This window comes from Topomyia yanbarensis, chromosome 3 (genome assembly GCF_030247195.1).
Source record: "Topomyia yanbarensis strain Yona2022 chromosome 3, ASM3024719v1, whole genome shotgun sequence".
NCBI lineage: Eukaryota > Metazoa > Arthropoda > Insecta > Diptera > Culicidae > Topomyia > Topomyia yanbarensis.
Window position 1 is genome coordinate 284879927 of NC_080672.1, and position 17198 is coordinate 284897124.

Consider the following 17198-nt stretch of genomic DNA (forward strand, 5'->3'; position numbering starts at 1 on the left):
ATTCATAATTTTTTCTATGGAAAATTTCCCATGCACGAATATAACACGCCAGACAAAGTTTGTCATCAATACACACCTATGACACGTGTGAGTGCGACATTCGTTTTTATTTGTAGAAAAAACTCGCAACATAGTCAATCGATCTTGTAATATTTGATAGATTAATACAAAATAGATAAATGCATTAATTTTCTTTGTTGAATTGTTTATAACATTTATAATTTTCAATATATTCAATCACAATCTTAAAAAATGGTTTTTCTCGAAATGTGGTAAATGGCGTTTGTCATAAGATAGCACAACAGCGACAATCTAGCGAGAGGTTTAAATAATAAAAGACAATGGACTTATGATCAGATTACGACGGTTTGAGCTCGTTCGACCAACTCATGCGTAATACTGTCAGAGCAGAGAGTTACATCTAACACCTCTTCTCTGCCAGTTCGTGCAAATGTTGAGCGATTGCCCACATTAAGTATGTGCAGATCTGTACTGCTTAAGTATTCCATCAATTCGGTGCCCCTCAAATTGATATCTGAGCTGCCCCAAATTTTGTGATGTGCATTTGCATAACTGCCGATTATGAGTGGAAACCCATTTCTGCCACAGTATACACCCCTTTTGAAATCATCAGAAGGTGATGGTTCATTATGCGCAAATATTCCGAACAATAGACATTTTTCTTGCTGATGTTACCAACAATCATATTGACTGTGACAGTACAAATATCGCGAGTTGTGAGGTCGGATATAAGGCATGTGTAAATAGCACTATTCGCACGAGGCATTTCATATGGATTTGTCATGTCATTTTTATTGAAAGCTGCGAAGACGAGGTTTAGTAGCTTTCCAAAATAGAAGTTTCCTTTATAGAAATACAGTTCTTGAACTAAAGCTACAGAAGCTTTTCCTTCCTGCACAAAGTGGGATAGATTCATAGTTGCTGTACGTTTATGCTGACGATCAATTTGTGCTACTCTAACCATACTCGATCACAGCACTACACATTTCATCATCAGCACTCGTTGTACAGCAGCTAGAAGATACCAAACACGTTGGCTTATAATCGCCACTAGCGAACCCCGAAATGGGTATTAGCGACATGACCACAGTCCACGATTTGCGAAGAAACATCTGGGTTCGAGCTCCGACCCCGTACATAGGGTTAGAAATTTTCATAAGAGATTTTTCTAACCCGAAGAGGCGAATGACCTTAAGGTTAAAACCTCTATAATCGAAATAAAAAAATGTCAGAGACTCGCTTATCACACTAATAGAACAGAGAACAAACATCCATGATCGAACAAATATGTTAAAAATAATTGTGTAAACTTTTGACTTTTAAAATACTAGCGCCGTCACACTAATTTAAGGACGACTCAGACGATACATCAGCTTCCGTCAACGTCAACGGAACGTCACCGTTCCGTCAGGATAAGTTACATTCAGTTAAATGGAGGCATTCACACACAACATCAACGGCACGGAACGTTTTGACGTGCGGCACGTGTGAACGGGCGCAAGAGAAAAGTATTTAACTTATCCTGAAGGAACGGTGACGTTCCGTTGACGTTGACGGAAGCTGATGTATCGTCTGAGTCGCGCTTTATCCTAACCATCCGTCAAATCCATTCCGGAACCGGTTCGAAATCCTGAATAGTTTCAGTATGGATTCTGGCTCAAAGGAAATAACCGATTCCGACTAGGGTTCGCAGTCCCCACCCTTTTTGGCGAGAACCGGTACTACGGTACTGAAGTCCTCAGTACCGGTAGTACCGGTAAAGTACCGGTACTCGAATATTTTTTTAGAAAATTCTTCAAAGCTTCAAAGTGAAATTGAATGCTCAAACTGATGACCTTATTCTCAGATGCTTGATTTGTGCTGATCAAAAAACATGTTTATTGTTTTTAATTGCTTCGGAATGGCATGGTTCATTTCAGCAGATGATATTTTTCGTATGCGGCACCTCTTTTATTTCGAAATCTAGACCACTTTGAAATCAATAACTGCTAAGCGTTGCAACTTTTGTCGACTGTAACAGATGGTAAATGTAAGAAACCCTATTAACAACAGTAAATCAAAGCGAGAATGGCAGTAAATCCGAGCAGGTTGCTCGCATTTTCTCTCTTGCTTTTCGGTAAATTGGTTTTGACCTTTTCTTTAGTGCATACCAAGGCTCCTTGCTTTCCTGTAAACTATGGAGTTTTGCTGAATTTTCCGATCAACAATAATTGCAAATCGCCCCATTTGAAGCAGTTCACCAAGTCTAAAATTGTTAGCTACTAAATCGATGTTCGTTCTTTTTTGGATAAAGGTTTAAGAGCAAAGCAAATACAGACATGACTTAGACCATAGTCTTATTACGAGCCACCCAGTGAATAATGGAAAGCAATCAGTATGTCGCTAATAAAAAATCCATAGCAAATTTTTACGTCTCTTACGCTAGATGTGAATATTTTGAAATTTAGTACAAGATCGTTAAAATTTAATTTCGACAAAATAGTGCAGGAATTTAAACATACCGCTCAGTACAACAGGAGCTAGTAATGTTTAACTTCTAGAATTATTATGATGATGGCCCCACGTCATTCCCCCACAAAGGTGTTAGCTCAACGATTTATCTAGAAGGTAATTAATATAATTAAACGTCATCTTGCAGACCGATATTTTGAAACAGGTTCCCCTAGAGAGTCCAAATATTTTTATGAAAAAATTGTATAGTACCGAAACTACCGGTACTGGCTTTTGTTCAGTATCGGTATTACGGTACCAAAATGGGTCGGTATTCCCGGGATTTTCGGTACCGGTATTACTTGAATATTTACGAAAGAACATGGAATTTTATAAACCCTTCAGTTTCGCCGGGCCTGACTGCCTTTATACTGTAATCAACTTAGTTTGCCCTTCTGAGGATTAACCATAAATTAAAATTGACCAGCTAATGCTAGTTATTTAATAATATATAACGTAGTTTCATTTATCGATCCACAGGAGCCGTCATCGTTGGAGGATAATGTGCGTAGCGGCATGCAACCCCTTCTCCCGAGCCGCTAGTTTTCGCACTAATTAAACGGGACCTGAGAATTTGCGTGATTCGGAACAGTTAGTTCTGCCCAGTGTGTATGTATATTACATGGTTTACACGTGTCGTATTGGGTAGTATTTGCTGCCGTAAACAGTGTTCATCGGTTAATTAAATGCTGCCACTAGAATAGCGTAGGCTAGGATTGAAGACAACGGAGGAATTGATGTGTTATTGTAATGCTGTTCGTATGAGCTGGAGAAATTTTGAATAAAGTGTTAATGATTCCACGATGAGATTATTAGGGACGTGGGCTCGGTGATAGTGAGTTAGATGGTGTAAATTTGAGTAATGAACGTAATGTACGTGGTGGAATATAGAAGCGATGTGGGCTGGCTGTGAGAGAGTAGGTAGTGCTACCAAGGTCGATGGTGCCAGTCATAGCCAACAAGAAACTTTGGCCGACATTGAGCATATTTCGACGATCGCCGGGTCATTGGGTAGCATCGGTACGATTTCACAGTGTGGTGATGGCGAACCCGTGTATGAGACGGATCACACTGATCTTAATTCCGAGTATGATGAGGCGGAGATGCGCAAGGAGCTCATGAAGGATGTAGGTATAGAAAATTGTATTGTGTTAGATTACTCTCGAAAAATGCTTTCTTTTCAGAAATGGCGACAACTTTTCGATGTGGTATGTTCAATAAACTCATACTAGTGAGCCCTCGAGTAATAAGTATTACAATTTCGCAGTTTGACCCGGAAGGCTTCGGGGAGATTCCGGTGGATGAATTTATCCTTGCTCTCAAATCGCCAGAATTCATTTCCAGCGTGCCGCCCAATAAGCGCGATATTCTTTATGATCGGGCCCTCAAAGTCAAGTCCTCAAAATCAGACTCTATATCGTTCCAGGATTTCGTGAATGTGGTGAGTTGAATTTATCCTTTTTCTTTAATGCATTTACTGATACTGTGATACTGGCACTAACGAAAATTTTGTGGAACTGTACAGTAGGGGTGACATCAGTATTGAAATACCTGTAGGAGAACTGGTGGTAAGCCCGACACCCCCCAACTTTTCCAAGGTATCAGATTTCAAATCATACAACAATGACAAGACATTATTAGTACGAATATTTTGAGCATTTCAAGACACAACGATGCCATAAAAGTTCATCAAACGTCAACAAAATAAACAAAACATGTGGAATCAATGTTTTTGCAAACTTGGAGCTCTGAAAATCATCAGTTTTTTTACGGTACGTTCTAATCTACTCTCCATATCATTATTTGTCTGCGTTGATAAGAAGTTTGAATATTTCAACACTGTTAATTGGGCATTGAACAAAAATGTGCACTGTTGGGGTAAGATCGACAGTTTTTGGGTGGGGTAAGACCGATACCTTGTTTAGATGGTTGGGTTCATTGGGTCTGTGGTGTTTAATTACACTATTATCACAACATTTTGTCAGTTTTGTCTCAAGCCGACCAAAAAATTTGAAAATTAAATAGCGCGTGATACATAATTATATTAAAACAACAAAACAAAAAGGTTTAATCTTATATGAGATTCTGAAACGATACTGAATTTTTTTTTTCATCGATCGTCGGATTGTTGATCAATAGAGTTCCGAAAAATAATAACACGAACCGGATAGCTAACTACGAAGCGTATGTTACTTCTAAGTGAATAAATCGTTGTATCAGGAGACACATTCTGCTTGTAGAACTGATCTTATACCTTAGAATGGCTTCGCAAGTGGTAATAGAGCTCGAAAAGATTACTTGAGAAAATTCATACCACAATATAAACCAATATAAACCAAGCGTTAAACATTATTTATTCATAACACCACGCATTCGAATGCTCTCCTTCTTGCCACGCGATGAAACTACAGAAAGCACACATTTGCATCACACTTACTTATATGTATACCTACACTACTATGGCTACATCCATAAATGACGTAGTATTTTCAAGTAATTTTTAATTCCCCCTCCCCTATCGTAGCATTTCGTCACAAACCTCTTATACCCTTCTGGTAATGACGCAGCTTGACGGCATCATCACAAAATAAAAAACTCCCCCTCCTCCATATAATGCTACGTCATTTATGAATGGACCCTATGCTATCCACACAAATTTGCGATGTGCGGGCGTATTTGTGATATTTTTAATATGCTCATCACAGCATATTGTGAATTTAACTATCATTTTTAATTTGATTACTTTTTTGTGCAGTCTGAATTTTTCGTTTCCAAAACATCGCGCATTCAAAATGGAGTGAAAATTAAGGTTTTGTACTCATGGCTAAGATAAAAGGGTTTAACTATGCGAAAATTGGCGAAGCGCATTGGAATTCATCAGTGTAAAATTATAAATTTAAACAAATTCAGGGAACAGTATTTTTGGTTGAACCGTCAGAAAGAGGAGGAAACATATTTCGACTCCCTGATTTGAAAAAAATAAATCAACGATACCAGATTTGAATGAAGAGCGGATGTGAGCATCGGAATGATCCAACGTATCAAAAACGAAACAGTCTGAAGATCTATAAAAAGTACGAAATCGTCAAAATGGGTTCAGAACAAAGACGACGGGCTGCAACAATGGTCTGAAAACTGTATTCGCGAATTTGGCAGCGACCGGATGCATATTTTTTTGATGAGCGACGAGATCTAAGGGCAAGACGGCTCTGAAGCCCGTTCCAAGTCATTATTATGTAGTCTTAGGAGATTATTATGTAGCAATATGTTCCTGCGGCTCTGAAGTCTACTATAAATGCGGAAGTCTATTGATCTAGATTCATAAATTGCGTAACGCAAAAATTGCCCAAAATTGACTCCCCCTTCCCCTTCTAACAAATTGTCACAAATTTCTCAAATTCCTGTAAAAACATGTTACGTAAGGACCTAGCTTACTTCCCCTCCCCATATGCCCAACATGTCACAACTTGTCGTACCCCCTCCTCCCCATAAACGCGTTACGTAATTTATGAATGGTCCCCTAAGTGCCTGTAGAAGAGGTTACTGCATTTATATGAGAAGCGTTGTATCCCTCCACTGTTTTGACCGGATTTAGTGTTGGCGCACTGCGCCAAACAACTCCCAATTGGCTCAATTGGCCCAATTAGAAGAAGCTACAGATTTCTTCGAGAAAGACTCTACTCTCAACTTCGGCTCATCAAATTATTGATTGTGAAGAGGGTCTTCCAAAAGTTTGGTAAACCGGCTAGAAATATGCAGGATTAGGGTAATTCCGGGAGAGATGCCGCGTCAGGAGAGATGCCGCACTTTCTATATCTCGTATATAGGGTCAATTTTGTACGGTAATATGATATTGTGAGTTTGTCTTTTGAAGAATTACAACACTGGAGATATAAAATAATCCTTATTATTAACTTACAAAATTTTTATTAATGCTTATGTGCGTCCAGTTGCATCATGGAGTGTCGAAAGTTTTTCAGTACCACATTAAAATTTCGTTTTTTTAAATTGTTCGATTTTTTTTTAGTAAATCATGTATCGGTTGAGTAGCTGGGACCTTTTAGAAGGCATTCTGATCATGAGCACGGTCATCCATAATTTCAGAGGAAAATGTCGTCGTGCGGCATCTCTCCCATACAATTGGGAGAGATGTCGCATCAAAATTGCGGGTGAGATGCCGCACTCGATGGCGGAGGATACGTAGCTAAAATGTATTTTTTTCACTTCGAAATGTCATTACATCATTTGCGTCAGGTATAGATTATTAATAAGGTATATACACAACCTAAACTGACATAAAACAGTGGCATATAGGAATATGAGTCTATTTATTTATATATTTGAACGGGCGATATATATCTAAGTATTAGTTACTTCGGTTAATTCTTTAAAGTTTCAGGCACTAATTTTAGTAAACGCATTGATTTGTAGTGATGTCAATCTTGGGATAAAAATGAAAATTTCGACGAACAAAAACTGCTTTTAAGGAACCCCTACCAATATATCGCTCGTACAAACATATAAATAAATAGTACCCTTAATTAAGTTACTCCAGTTACTTCTAGAAATGGTATTACTCCCTTAAGAAAAATGAAGGTGCTGGCCGATTTATAGGTGTAATCAATCTTCATGAAACTCAGCTGAAGACCCTTAATCATAAAAACATCAATGATAGCTAAAAATACTTTTGTTCACCATTTTTCAGTTTGTGAGCATGGTGCGGCATCTCACCCGCACATGCCGCATCTCTCCCGCAATGACCTTTTTTATTCATGGAAATTTAATGATTTTTTTCAAAAAAAAAACCATTTCACAGTATTTTCGAAACTTGTCGCAATTGATAAAAATGATTTTATCAAATATTGAATGCTTAACTTCTATACAGGATCGATTTTAAGAAATGTGCGGCATCTCTCCCCAAATTGCCCTATAGGCTAATGTGTACAAAACATGTGATGAAGCATTTGTCCAGAAGTTAATGAAGAATTCGATCAAAAATTCTAGATTCGTGAAGGAATAATAGTTTATAGTTGGTATTCTATCATACAATAGGAATTATGGTACAACAATTGAACACACGCCGATTTCAAACGATCAATTCTCTCAGCAGTGGCTGCAAATATCGTTTGGGTACCGAGTACTCCAAGCTACTATTTGCATATTGTATATCATACGCCATCGTCACGTTCTATATTTCGTCTTCGGAACTCGATAAAACTGCTAAATTTAATAATTGTCTAATGAATCATTCTAGTATTTCTAGTATCGAAGCCGAAGCGAAATAATTAGTTATTGATTCGGATGACCGGCCTCACTCTCGCGTCTCGGTGATTTTGTGTGCGGTGTCTTTATGTAGTCCAGATTACATTTTTATGTTTATTTTCGTCTCACTTTTTGATGTAGGTCAGTTTTCTTAACACATGGGAGGTTTGTTTGATTGCTTTTTGTACGTTTTATGAGCATCAACAGCAGACTAGGCTAAAGAAGCTGCCCATAAGAGAGAACAAAATGCAATAACTCATGGTCAAATTGAATGAAACTTCGGTTCAGTGTGGAATGGACAGCCGCTATGGCGAGGACATCATGTGGGATGGCATGGATGAAAGAGAGATCGAAGCTACACAACTTAAAAGTTATAAAATTAAGATAACAAAACGTCACGTCACGTCTGAACGTGTAGCACACAAAGATAAGAACAGGACATTCTTGCCTCTTTCCCAAGACGCTTCTAACCTATGGCAGTGCGCTTCTGGGAGATTTTTTTTTCTACAGGAATGTTTACTTTTCGTAATTCTCCTATTTTCACATAGAATAGAACTGAATTAATTTATATTGAATTTTTGACACCGTTGCGGGCCGTCGTCGTCGGCGGTGATGTACAAAGGGTCTACAGTACGGCAGGGGCCACTGTTGTTGGGCTAGAACTTCCACACAGCGGAAAATATAGAGGTGACTGTATGAGATTACCTGCGGAGGTCTCCTACTTTCCGTTTTGCCTGCTTCCTAACTGTGATAATTTATTTTACGAAATTAAAAAGCTAGATGAAAACAAAATATCCGACTCCGATCCGGTCTTCCAGAATCCAGAATGTTTGGACACAATTAGTCTTTATGCAGGACATTTTTTTTGAATCTGTCATCGTACACAGATGCCGACATTTCAGTATACGCCAGCCAGGGAGGTCTGCGGTGTTTATATAGAATTTGTGCATTCTACCTACAAATTTGTTTAAACTTGTGCCGCTCCTGTTGGGTCAATATTATAATCTGCAGTTAAGGCCACCAGTAAGGGTTACATAATTTTGGAAAGTTTGTTTCAGCTTATGTCGAATAAAATATCGTTTGAGCACCACAACTTCTATTTAACACTGGACCAACGCCCTGGCTTTGGATACAGTTTGAATTTGGCGCGCATAAATAGTTATTACGTATGCGGAATAAAATTTGGACAACATTCAAAAGGCATTTTTTTGTAGAAAACCCTTAATTAAATGTTCTCTATATGAAAACATTTGTCAGCTTATTAATTTAATGTAGAAAAAAAATTGAGTCTATTCGAGACGTTTTATGACAGTTTGCAGAAACTTTTTGCAAAGGAGTCAGAAAAAAATGATGTTGGCATATTCTTAATTTCTTTGTTAATTTTGCTGATCTTCTTTAGGTCGAAAATTACAGGCATATACTCTCTGCATCAAATTTTCACAGAAATCCTCATTTGGACGCAGTTGTGGTACATTGGGAGGGTTATTAGCCTTTTGTACAAAAGGTATACCATAATCCTCCATTGCGCCAAAACTTTTTTTTGCATAATAGCTAGGCATGGTATCTCCTGGTTGGTCGAAATTAATACTGGATGTTTAAAATAAGGGTGCCTAGAGTATGACGTTTAGTATGGTGCCTTGCGCAGGGTTGCATTTTTGTTTTAATGCTGGAAGCGATGTCCAAATTTCATTCCGCATACGTTATGAGATAATGCAGGCACCCTACCATTTGGCCGAAGACCATTTAATAGAACATGTTCGACCAAACATGTTCTAAATTCGTATGCAATTTTTGTTTTTGTGACTAATATTGAGACCCCCTTTCAAAAATTTGGAAAAACAGAAGTGACATTCTTTGAGCGTTAGTAATTTTCATTGCAGTGTAGCTTGGGGTAACTAGGCAAAATCCATATTTCTCCGTTTTGTATCAGATACCTGTCAATGTTTTTCGTTGTGTTCTTCGAGTAATGTGCAATTACTCCAATGTGTTTACCTCGCATTTCACTTTTGCTTTGTAGAAATGTTTGGCTGATATTGGCTTTTCAAGTACGCTAAGAAGTGCCATTTTTTCTCAAATAATCAATAATATTTTTTTAGAATATTTTCCCACATTTCCATAGAGTAATAGCTATAAGGTCACAGCGTTTTGAAGTGCGTTTCGTCTACCAATAGTAGTGGTAACTTGAAACTTTAAACTCACTTATCTCGGAATGTTGTTTTCCACAAAGGGGTTTTCCGTGATCACGATAATAGAAGAAAATTTCAACCGGCCTTCAAAATATATGCACTGTGTAGCTACTCATTATATGTTGAACCCTAAGGAAGGTTAGTAGTTTTCCTTTCCATTATTCTATTTCGCTTTATATTAAAGCAAAATTTGAGTTCTAATTTATATCTTTCCTTCCTTACAACATGCGCGGTTATCTGATTGTTTAAAACCTTATCAAAGAACTAATTAAACGTCCATTTTGTAGAATGTTGCGGTTTCAGAATAATTTGATCGTGCGTACCTCAGTTCTTCGAATGAAAATGGTTTCCTTATCTTCTATCGATATTGAGATACCGAGGGAAAAGTTATACCGAGGGAAAAGTTTCTTCAACTAATGGGCTTTAATTTTCCTTCTTTCGATATGATTCCTTTATGGAACTACAATTTAGTGCGCGATGCAAATCGACGTACCTTGAGCTCATCATCTTATACACGGGACTGTTTTCTCAGAAGTTTTTGTATTCGATGTTGTGTTGCATGAAATTCTTCACAATGACACTTCCAGCCTCGGTTAAACTTCTGTGAACGTTGACAGTAGCACATTACGCCAACGAGAACCACTTCCGTGAGGATTATCGCCGTTTTCACCTTTTAGGAACTGTTCCACCAAGTGCACATTTGGTTTTATACGAATTTGTTTGAAGTCAGTCGCAATGGTAATTCCGTAGTAGAGGTACGTTTGACTTTTGTGGTTTTCTGATTTCACTGCTCAGCCGGAGGAACGATACTGCACTGTTTGTGCATTGGGTAAGCAGCAAAGCAGTAGAAATTGATTGCTTGGTATATTGATAGCTATCACGGAGTATTTTTTTCGACACTGGGAGAGATTGGAAGGTAGACTGAAGCATATAAAAGTATACCAATAAAAATATATTTTTCGACATTCTATGTCGCTCTGGTTTTTTTTAGTTTTTTTCAAAAACTACAAGGGACAACCCCATGGGGATGCACGAATTGTAGACGTAGGACTACACTACTTATTGTAAAACATTTAATTTCCTAGTAAAATTTGCATTAGTCGTAAATATATTTCTTTGTACAGTTTAAGTATAACCAATGAACACCGAATGTTACCTATTGAATCAAACCGCTTTGTTTATCAAGTCAATTTATTAGTAGTGGGTGATCGAATCCGATAAAACTTATTGGAGAAGATCTGAAGAAAAAAGACAGAAAACTGAATCAATTGCTGGAACTGCTTCAAATCTTCAAGGGACTATCTCAACTTTGAAAAATTGTGGACTCGATTGTGTACAGTAAAAATCCGGATCGGTGAAGAAAAAGTTTTAGGCAATTCACAAGTCATATTTTATGTATAGAACAAGCTTTCTAGTTGTATTGTAACATTCCTAAACTATACATATCAATGTAACGAATGTAGTGACCTTAATCATATATCGAAGCAGTAAATGTTGAATATAATTTTATAGATGCGTATTTTGCGACGGTTTTTTGAGTGGCAGTGTATTCATTCATAAATAGGTTTTGCAGTATGTATTAGTAGATGGATCATGTGGAATCAATGAACGTTAATAGTAAACCTTCGTTGCGTTTTATATCGATTCGCGTACAGTTGTTGCTTAGAAAGTTTTCGTTTTTGCGCAACGAATGCAGAAATTGCTTTCATAGCATATTAGGTACATGTCGCCTTAAACATTGAACCCAAGCGAACAGTGTACAGTCCTTACCTGTACATGAATGTAAAAATGTAAATATCATTTGTAGAGTTAATGTCAAAAAATGTTTCTGAATTTTACCGCTAACGAATCTATTTTTGTTTTATTCCTAAGAATTTTCCACGTTCAACAAGTTATATTTTATGAAAATTGATTGAAGAATAATGGAGATATAAAGAAAATGATAAAATTTAATATGAATGACGAAAGGCCCTATAACCCCAACTTCTCGTATTCGGACAAAGATCAAAAAGGTTTCCTTCGATTTTAGAGATTTTTTCACACTAGAAAAAACTGCAAAATATGTATGATTTGCATCACTGACCATAAAAATGTTTAAAAATAGGGGATTTTGGGGACAAAATGAACCAGTACCCCACTTTCCCATATTTTTTAACAAACAGGAATATCTCCATTCAAATACTAAGGTTATTTCCTTTAAAAAGAGACTTGTAAGTTTCTGAGTACTACTTGATAAGTTATAGCATTTATTATATTTTTCCTCCATATTTGCCCATAGGACTATTTTAAAAAATTTCAAGCGAAGTGGGCGGGGGTCTAGAATTGTCCAAATGATGTGAAATTTGGCATCTGAGCTTACATTGACATTTGTCACAATATGAAAGGGAGGCATTTGAAAATAAAAAAAATATTTTTTTTTGCGATGCCCTAATGACATATCTATAACTAATTTATGTTTACCTTGAATATGCAGAAATGTACTTTAGAAAGGTTTGCCATTTAGAACAAAATAAATCATTAGAATAAAATGCCTATTTTCTACTTATTAAGGAGGAACTAACCCTCACTAATTCATTAATTGTTTGGACTACAATCGATGAAATGCGCATAAATTGGCATTAACGCAGCATTGCTTCGTTTTTAAGAACAAATATAATAACACAAATGACCCTGAAAACGGCGAAATGATCATATTTGAGCGCAACGAAAGCTTGAATCGAGCGCCCCAATTGCCACCCTACCATTTGACTCAATTCGTAGAACAAAAATGGCAGACAGTACTCTAACCGACGACTTCAAATGGGTAGGGTGACAATAATGGTGGAAATAGGCGCATTACCCTATATCAGAAACTTATGACTAAAAAGCCACGTATTAGAAAACAAAGGAGTCTTTCCAGCTTCCTAATAATATGTAAAGACCGTAAGATGTAAGTCTCCAGAGGAATAATTATTAGAGGTTTTAATTTTCTGATCATTTGCTGTTTTTATTGGGTTAGAAAAATCTCCTTGAAAAATATCTCTAGCCTTATGTGCGGGGTTGGGAATTAAACCCAGCTGAGTTGCATACAAGCAATCTACTACGGTATGCCCGTCCCCCAACAAGCATTATTGTTCATTCATGTTGGCGACTGTTTGGCTCCAATTTAAGCTGAGTTTCAATCATTTCGGTACAATTACTTTTTGAACTGGATATATTTTCTAAAAGTTGTAGTTACAATTTACTAGCGGAGTGATTAGTCATTGTGATCCTAAAAAGATGCAAGCACATGAAGTGAATTAGTGGCTAAGTACATTGTGGTCATGAACATGAATCATAAATAATAAGCGCGATGAACACATGAGAATTGAAAATGTACTCAAAATCAACACCTAAGAGACATTTCTTTATTTTTTTCAAATGAGTCACTAAATCAATCAAAAGAACCGATTTCTTTTTTTTTATTTCGATTATAGAGGTTTTAACCTTAAGGTCATTTGCCCTTTCGGGTTGAAAAAATCTCTAATGAAAAATTTCTATCCCTATGTGCGGGGTCGGGACTCGAACCCAGGTGCGCTGCGTACAATGCAATCGATTTACCAACTACGCCCACTCATAGAACCGATTCTTTTCTATGAGTGAATCAGACTTCTTTCGTTCTCAAAACTGAATCGATTTACCTGTCTCTATTCGACCAAACGATATGCAGCCAAATGGTCTAATAGCCAAATCAATCAGCTTATTTTGCATATTGTTACACTACAGCTAATTAATTTTCATGGGGATCTAACAAACGGTGTAGAAAGCACTGCTTTTTTCGTTTTCGATTTTCGTACTATTCTCCGCTCAACCTTAACCTAGAAATAAAAACAATACATGACTCATGGCAAAATCGGTATGTTAAATATGTTTCTCAGCATTGTTTGTCAAAGTTATACTAATACTAAGAGGTATTTTTAAATACGGTTTTATTACTGATAATGAATAACGAATGAATCGCCGTGATTTCATAGTTAAAATCTAACAACATTTGGTAAATTCAACGGTTTCTTGATTTAACTCATTTATTGACTAGAATTTTCATTTCTAGTTGTTCTAGTTATAATCGCTTTCTAAAACATTCTAATATAACTTCAAGATCGGAATAGTTTCTAACCTATTAGTGTCGCGTTTGACAATTTTATTGTTTGCCTTTGTTTCCAAGAAACAACAAATTAATGAACATCAAATCCCTCTGAATGGTATATGAAAGTTAACTACACACCCGAAAAATCACTGAAAAGGTGTGAAACAAATTGCAAATGAAGCATTCGTGCGAGCAAAAGTTTTTATAGGCAGATGCCACATTGGTATACAATTGGGAATTCCTTCATTGGCACCCCAATAAGGTTCTCGCTGAATGAACAGACAATCAATATAAAACCATAATAAATGGTGCATCTGAATCCTTACATTGCCATATACCTAGATGGGTGCAATTGAAGAGAGGAAACCGGATGCAGTCTGCACATATTGCATAGTGTGGAACTGGGCACATGTTGTGTGTTCCTTTCAATTGAACGGTGAGGGGTGACAATGTTACCCCTGAATACGAAACTACAAAAGAATCCTTACTATTTCTGATAATTAAGCAAATTAATACGTGTCGTCAAGGTTTTTGAGGTTAGAAACATGATCCGATTGCTTTTCAATCTTACACTCGTTATCTTCAAACTCGCACGCTAACGCTCTGCTCAAGGAAACCCTTGTGCACGATCGGAGTGTAGCACGTGCTGATGGAAATATTCCTGGGGGTTTTTTGATCATGAAATTCGATTACCTACACCAAAGGCAGCACGCCAGATGACGTTGGTGTCGCCACCCTTCTACTGATATGCCGTCTCCAGCCTGGTTCGCCTAAATGGGTTAAAATAAACAAATATTGAAACCACTTACTCCATATAAAGCTTGTGAGAAGTGCACCCGGGAGACTACACACAATTAGTCTAAATAGAACTGTGAAGAAGTGAGAAACGATCTGTAGCAGATGAGCTATCCCTGAGATGAGCGGCCCTTGTTGGTACTATAGATTTATCTTCTCCTCGGCATATCTTGGATGGCTGCTTGTCAGCGGCGTTGATTGATCCGCTTTCAAACAAGTACCAACCCTTTTAAATCAGCTTCGTTCGTTTACAAGCGCTCTTTTTTAGGAGTGATAGGTGCTCGAGTGAGTTGTGTTCTGTTTGTAACATCGGTGTAATTGACACAAATTGGCTGCTTCAGAACTGGAACAACGGAAAACAATGTTAGACTTTATTAACTAAATTACCATTTCATTTAAGCTGTTGAGTGACATTCATTAATTGAATTATATTCACGAAAATATCTTTGTATTGTGCACTACAAAATGAAAGGATTTATGTTTTGCAACTGGTTTCGATTAATCGAAATTGAAATTATCCTTAAAGTTTATAGTTTTCCACGTAATAATTGCTTATTAAAACATTTTCTTTTGATTATGTGATTGATTGATTGACGTCCCGGTACAACAGAAGTTTTGGTTTTACCGTTAAGACCATAACGAAATCGAAATGATCGGAATGATTTAGTTGCTTCGTACACTCAGTGGCGTAGCCAGGGGGAGGTTTTGGGGGTTAAACCTCCCCCCAAACCAAAATTATTTGGATTGAAAAAAAAGTTTGATTCTGATTAATTTAATTAAATATTCTACAAAACATTTTTGGAAGAATATTCTCTGATCACTACATTGAAAACCGTGTTTTAAGCATCATGAGGGCTTTTGGAAAATTATGGGAAGGATAATTTAGATCATGTGACTTAGCCGAAATCCCATAGTTATAAATTTACTTCAATATAAAATAAAGTAACTTCCTGAATTATCATGAGCTTAATTTTGGAAAGATGCTGCAAAATATGGATTAGATAAAATTTTTCGAATGGGAAGCTAAGTTTTAAGGTTGATTGTAAGTGAAACATATAAACGTGCTCACCGAAAACTTGCATACATTTTGCCGAAAATGTGTTTTTTTAAAGATTGCGTAGAGTTCAGACAAAAATTTAATATGGTTAATAACAAGAATAACATTTCGGAAACTAGTTGGAAGATGCTGAAAAATGACGTTTACAGTTAGTCTCTACCAGGTTAGGCTAGGTTTTTATGAGCATTTGATTTTTGTTGTATTATAAATGAATGGCGTACTAAAATTTCGTGAATTAGGTACTAGGACTCGTTGTCAAATTGTGAGCTTGAATAATGAAGAAAAGTAAAATAATTGCTCGATAAATTTTTAACGGTCACTATCACATTCATTCGAAACAGTCAAATTTCAAGATTAAGTTACATTGAAGAACTTCAAAACGAATTTGGCGGTTAATCCTCCTGATTCGCATTTAAAACTGTCAAAATATCCTGGATTCTGCGGTAGAGGACAAAAGTCGTCGGATAATCTTGTTCATATGACCCTATTTCACGCTTTTCTAAACTTTCTTCTTTCAACTCCTTGCACTTCCTTGAGTACTATGGCTCTTAATATTGAAACATATTTCACACCTTTCAGTACCTTTGCTAATGAAATGTCGTTTGAACATAAAAAATCCTTATTATAAATAATGCAACTGGTAATTTTTACGCCATGGCCAGTATAACATAAATCTTGCAAAAGAAGTCAAATTTTCACTAGAATTTTGGGATTCAGAAAAACAGATGCTTTCAATGATGCTACACGTATCATATGAATATAAATTGTATTAAAAATCTAGTTTATTGCAACTTGGTGGCTTGCTTGATGATTTGTCTATTCATATACCACCCCGTGTACCTCTTGACTGAACGCAAGGCTTAATCCAACGGGTAAATATATTAACTCTGGACAAATTTTCATTTTGAAGTGAACTTTCATTTATTTATTTTGAGGAATAGTTTTTTGTTATTGTGTTAATTTAATACACAATTTCTTGAATCACGTAGATGTGTTTTCATACTCCGATATTCAAAATCGGATTAGGTTTTCCCCTAAAACACCAGTAAAGCAATACTCTTTATGTAACAGTTTCATTTTTCGCTATTGAAAATTGGTAAGTGAGAAGTAAACATATGAAATGCTAAATATCTCCGCCGTTTATGAACGCATTTTGACAATGTATAGCTTGTTAGAAGGGGTTTTATAAGCTTTCTAATTTTGTAAGAAGAATAAAAGTAAGAAATGTAAAAACCATAAAAACAACCTTTTTATGAGCCACTGATGAGGAGGTCCCCTTAAT

General features: G+C 36.6%; 1 protein-coding gene across 2 annotated transcripts in view; it reads left to right on the forward strand.

Annotated features, from left to right (window-relative positions):
* Window positions 1-17198, forward strand: part of LOC131686709 (protein rhomboid) — a 224227-nt gene that overhangs the window by 14088 nt on the left and 192941 nt on the right. The window contains exons 2-4 of one of the 2 annotated variants that reach the window (XM_058970627.1): window positions 2992-3638; window positions 3696-3719; window positions 3779-3952. In XM_058970627.1, the coding sequence (XP_058826610.1) occupies window positions 3408-3638; window positions 3696-3719; window positions 3779-3952 (429 nt within the window). In that variant the 5' untranslated portion in view covers window positions 2992-3407. Of the gene's footprint in view, window positions 1-2991; window positions 3643-3695; window positions 3720-3778; window positions 3953-17198 lie in introns of those variants that run through there. The other variant, XM_058970630.1, reaches the window with a different exon arrangement.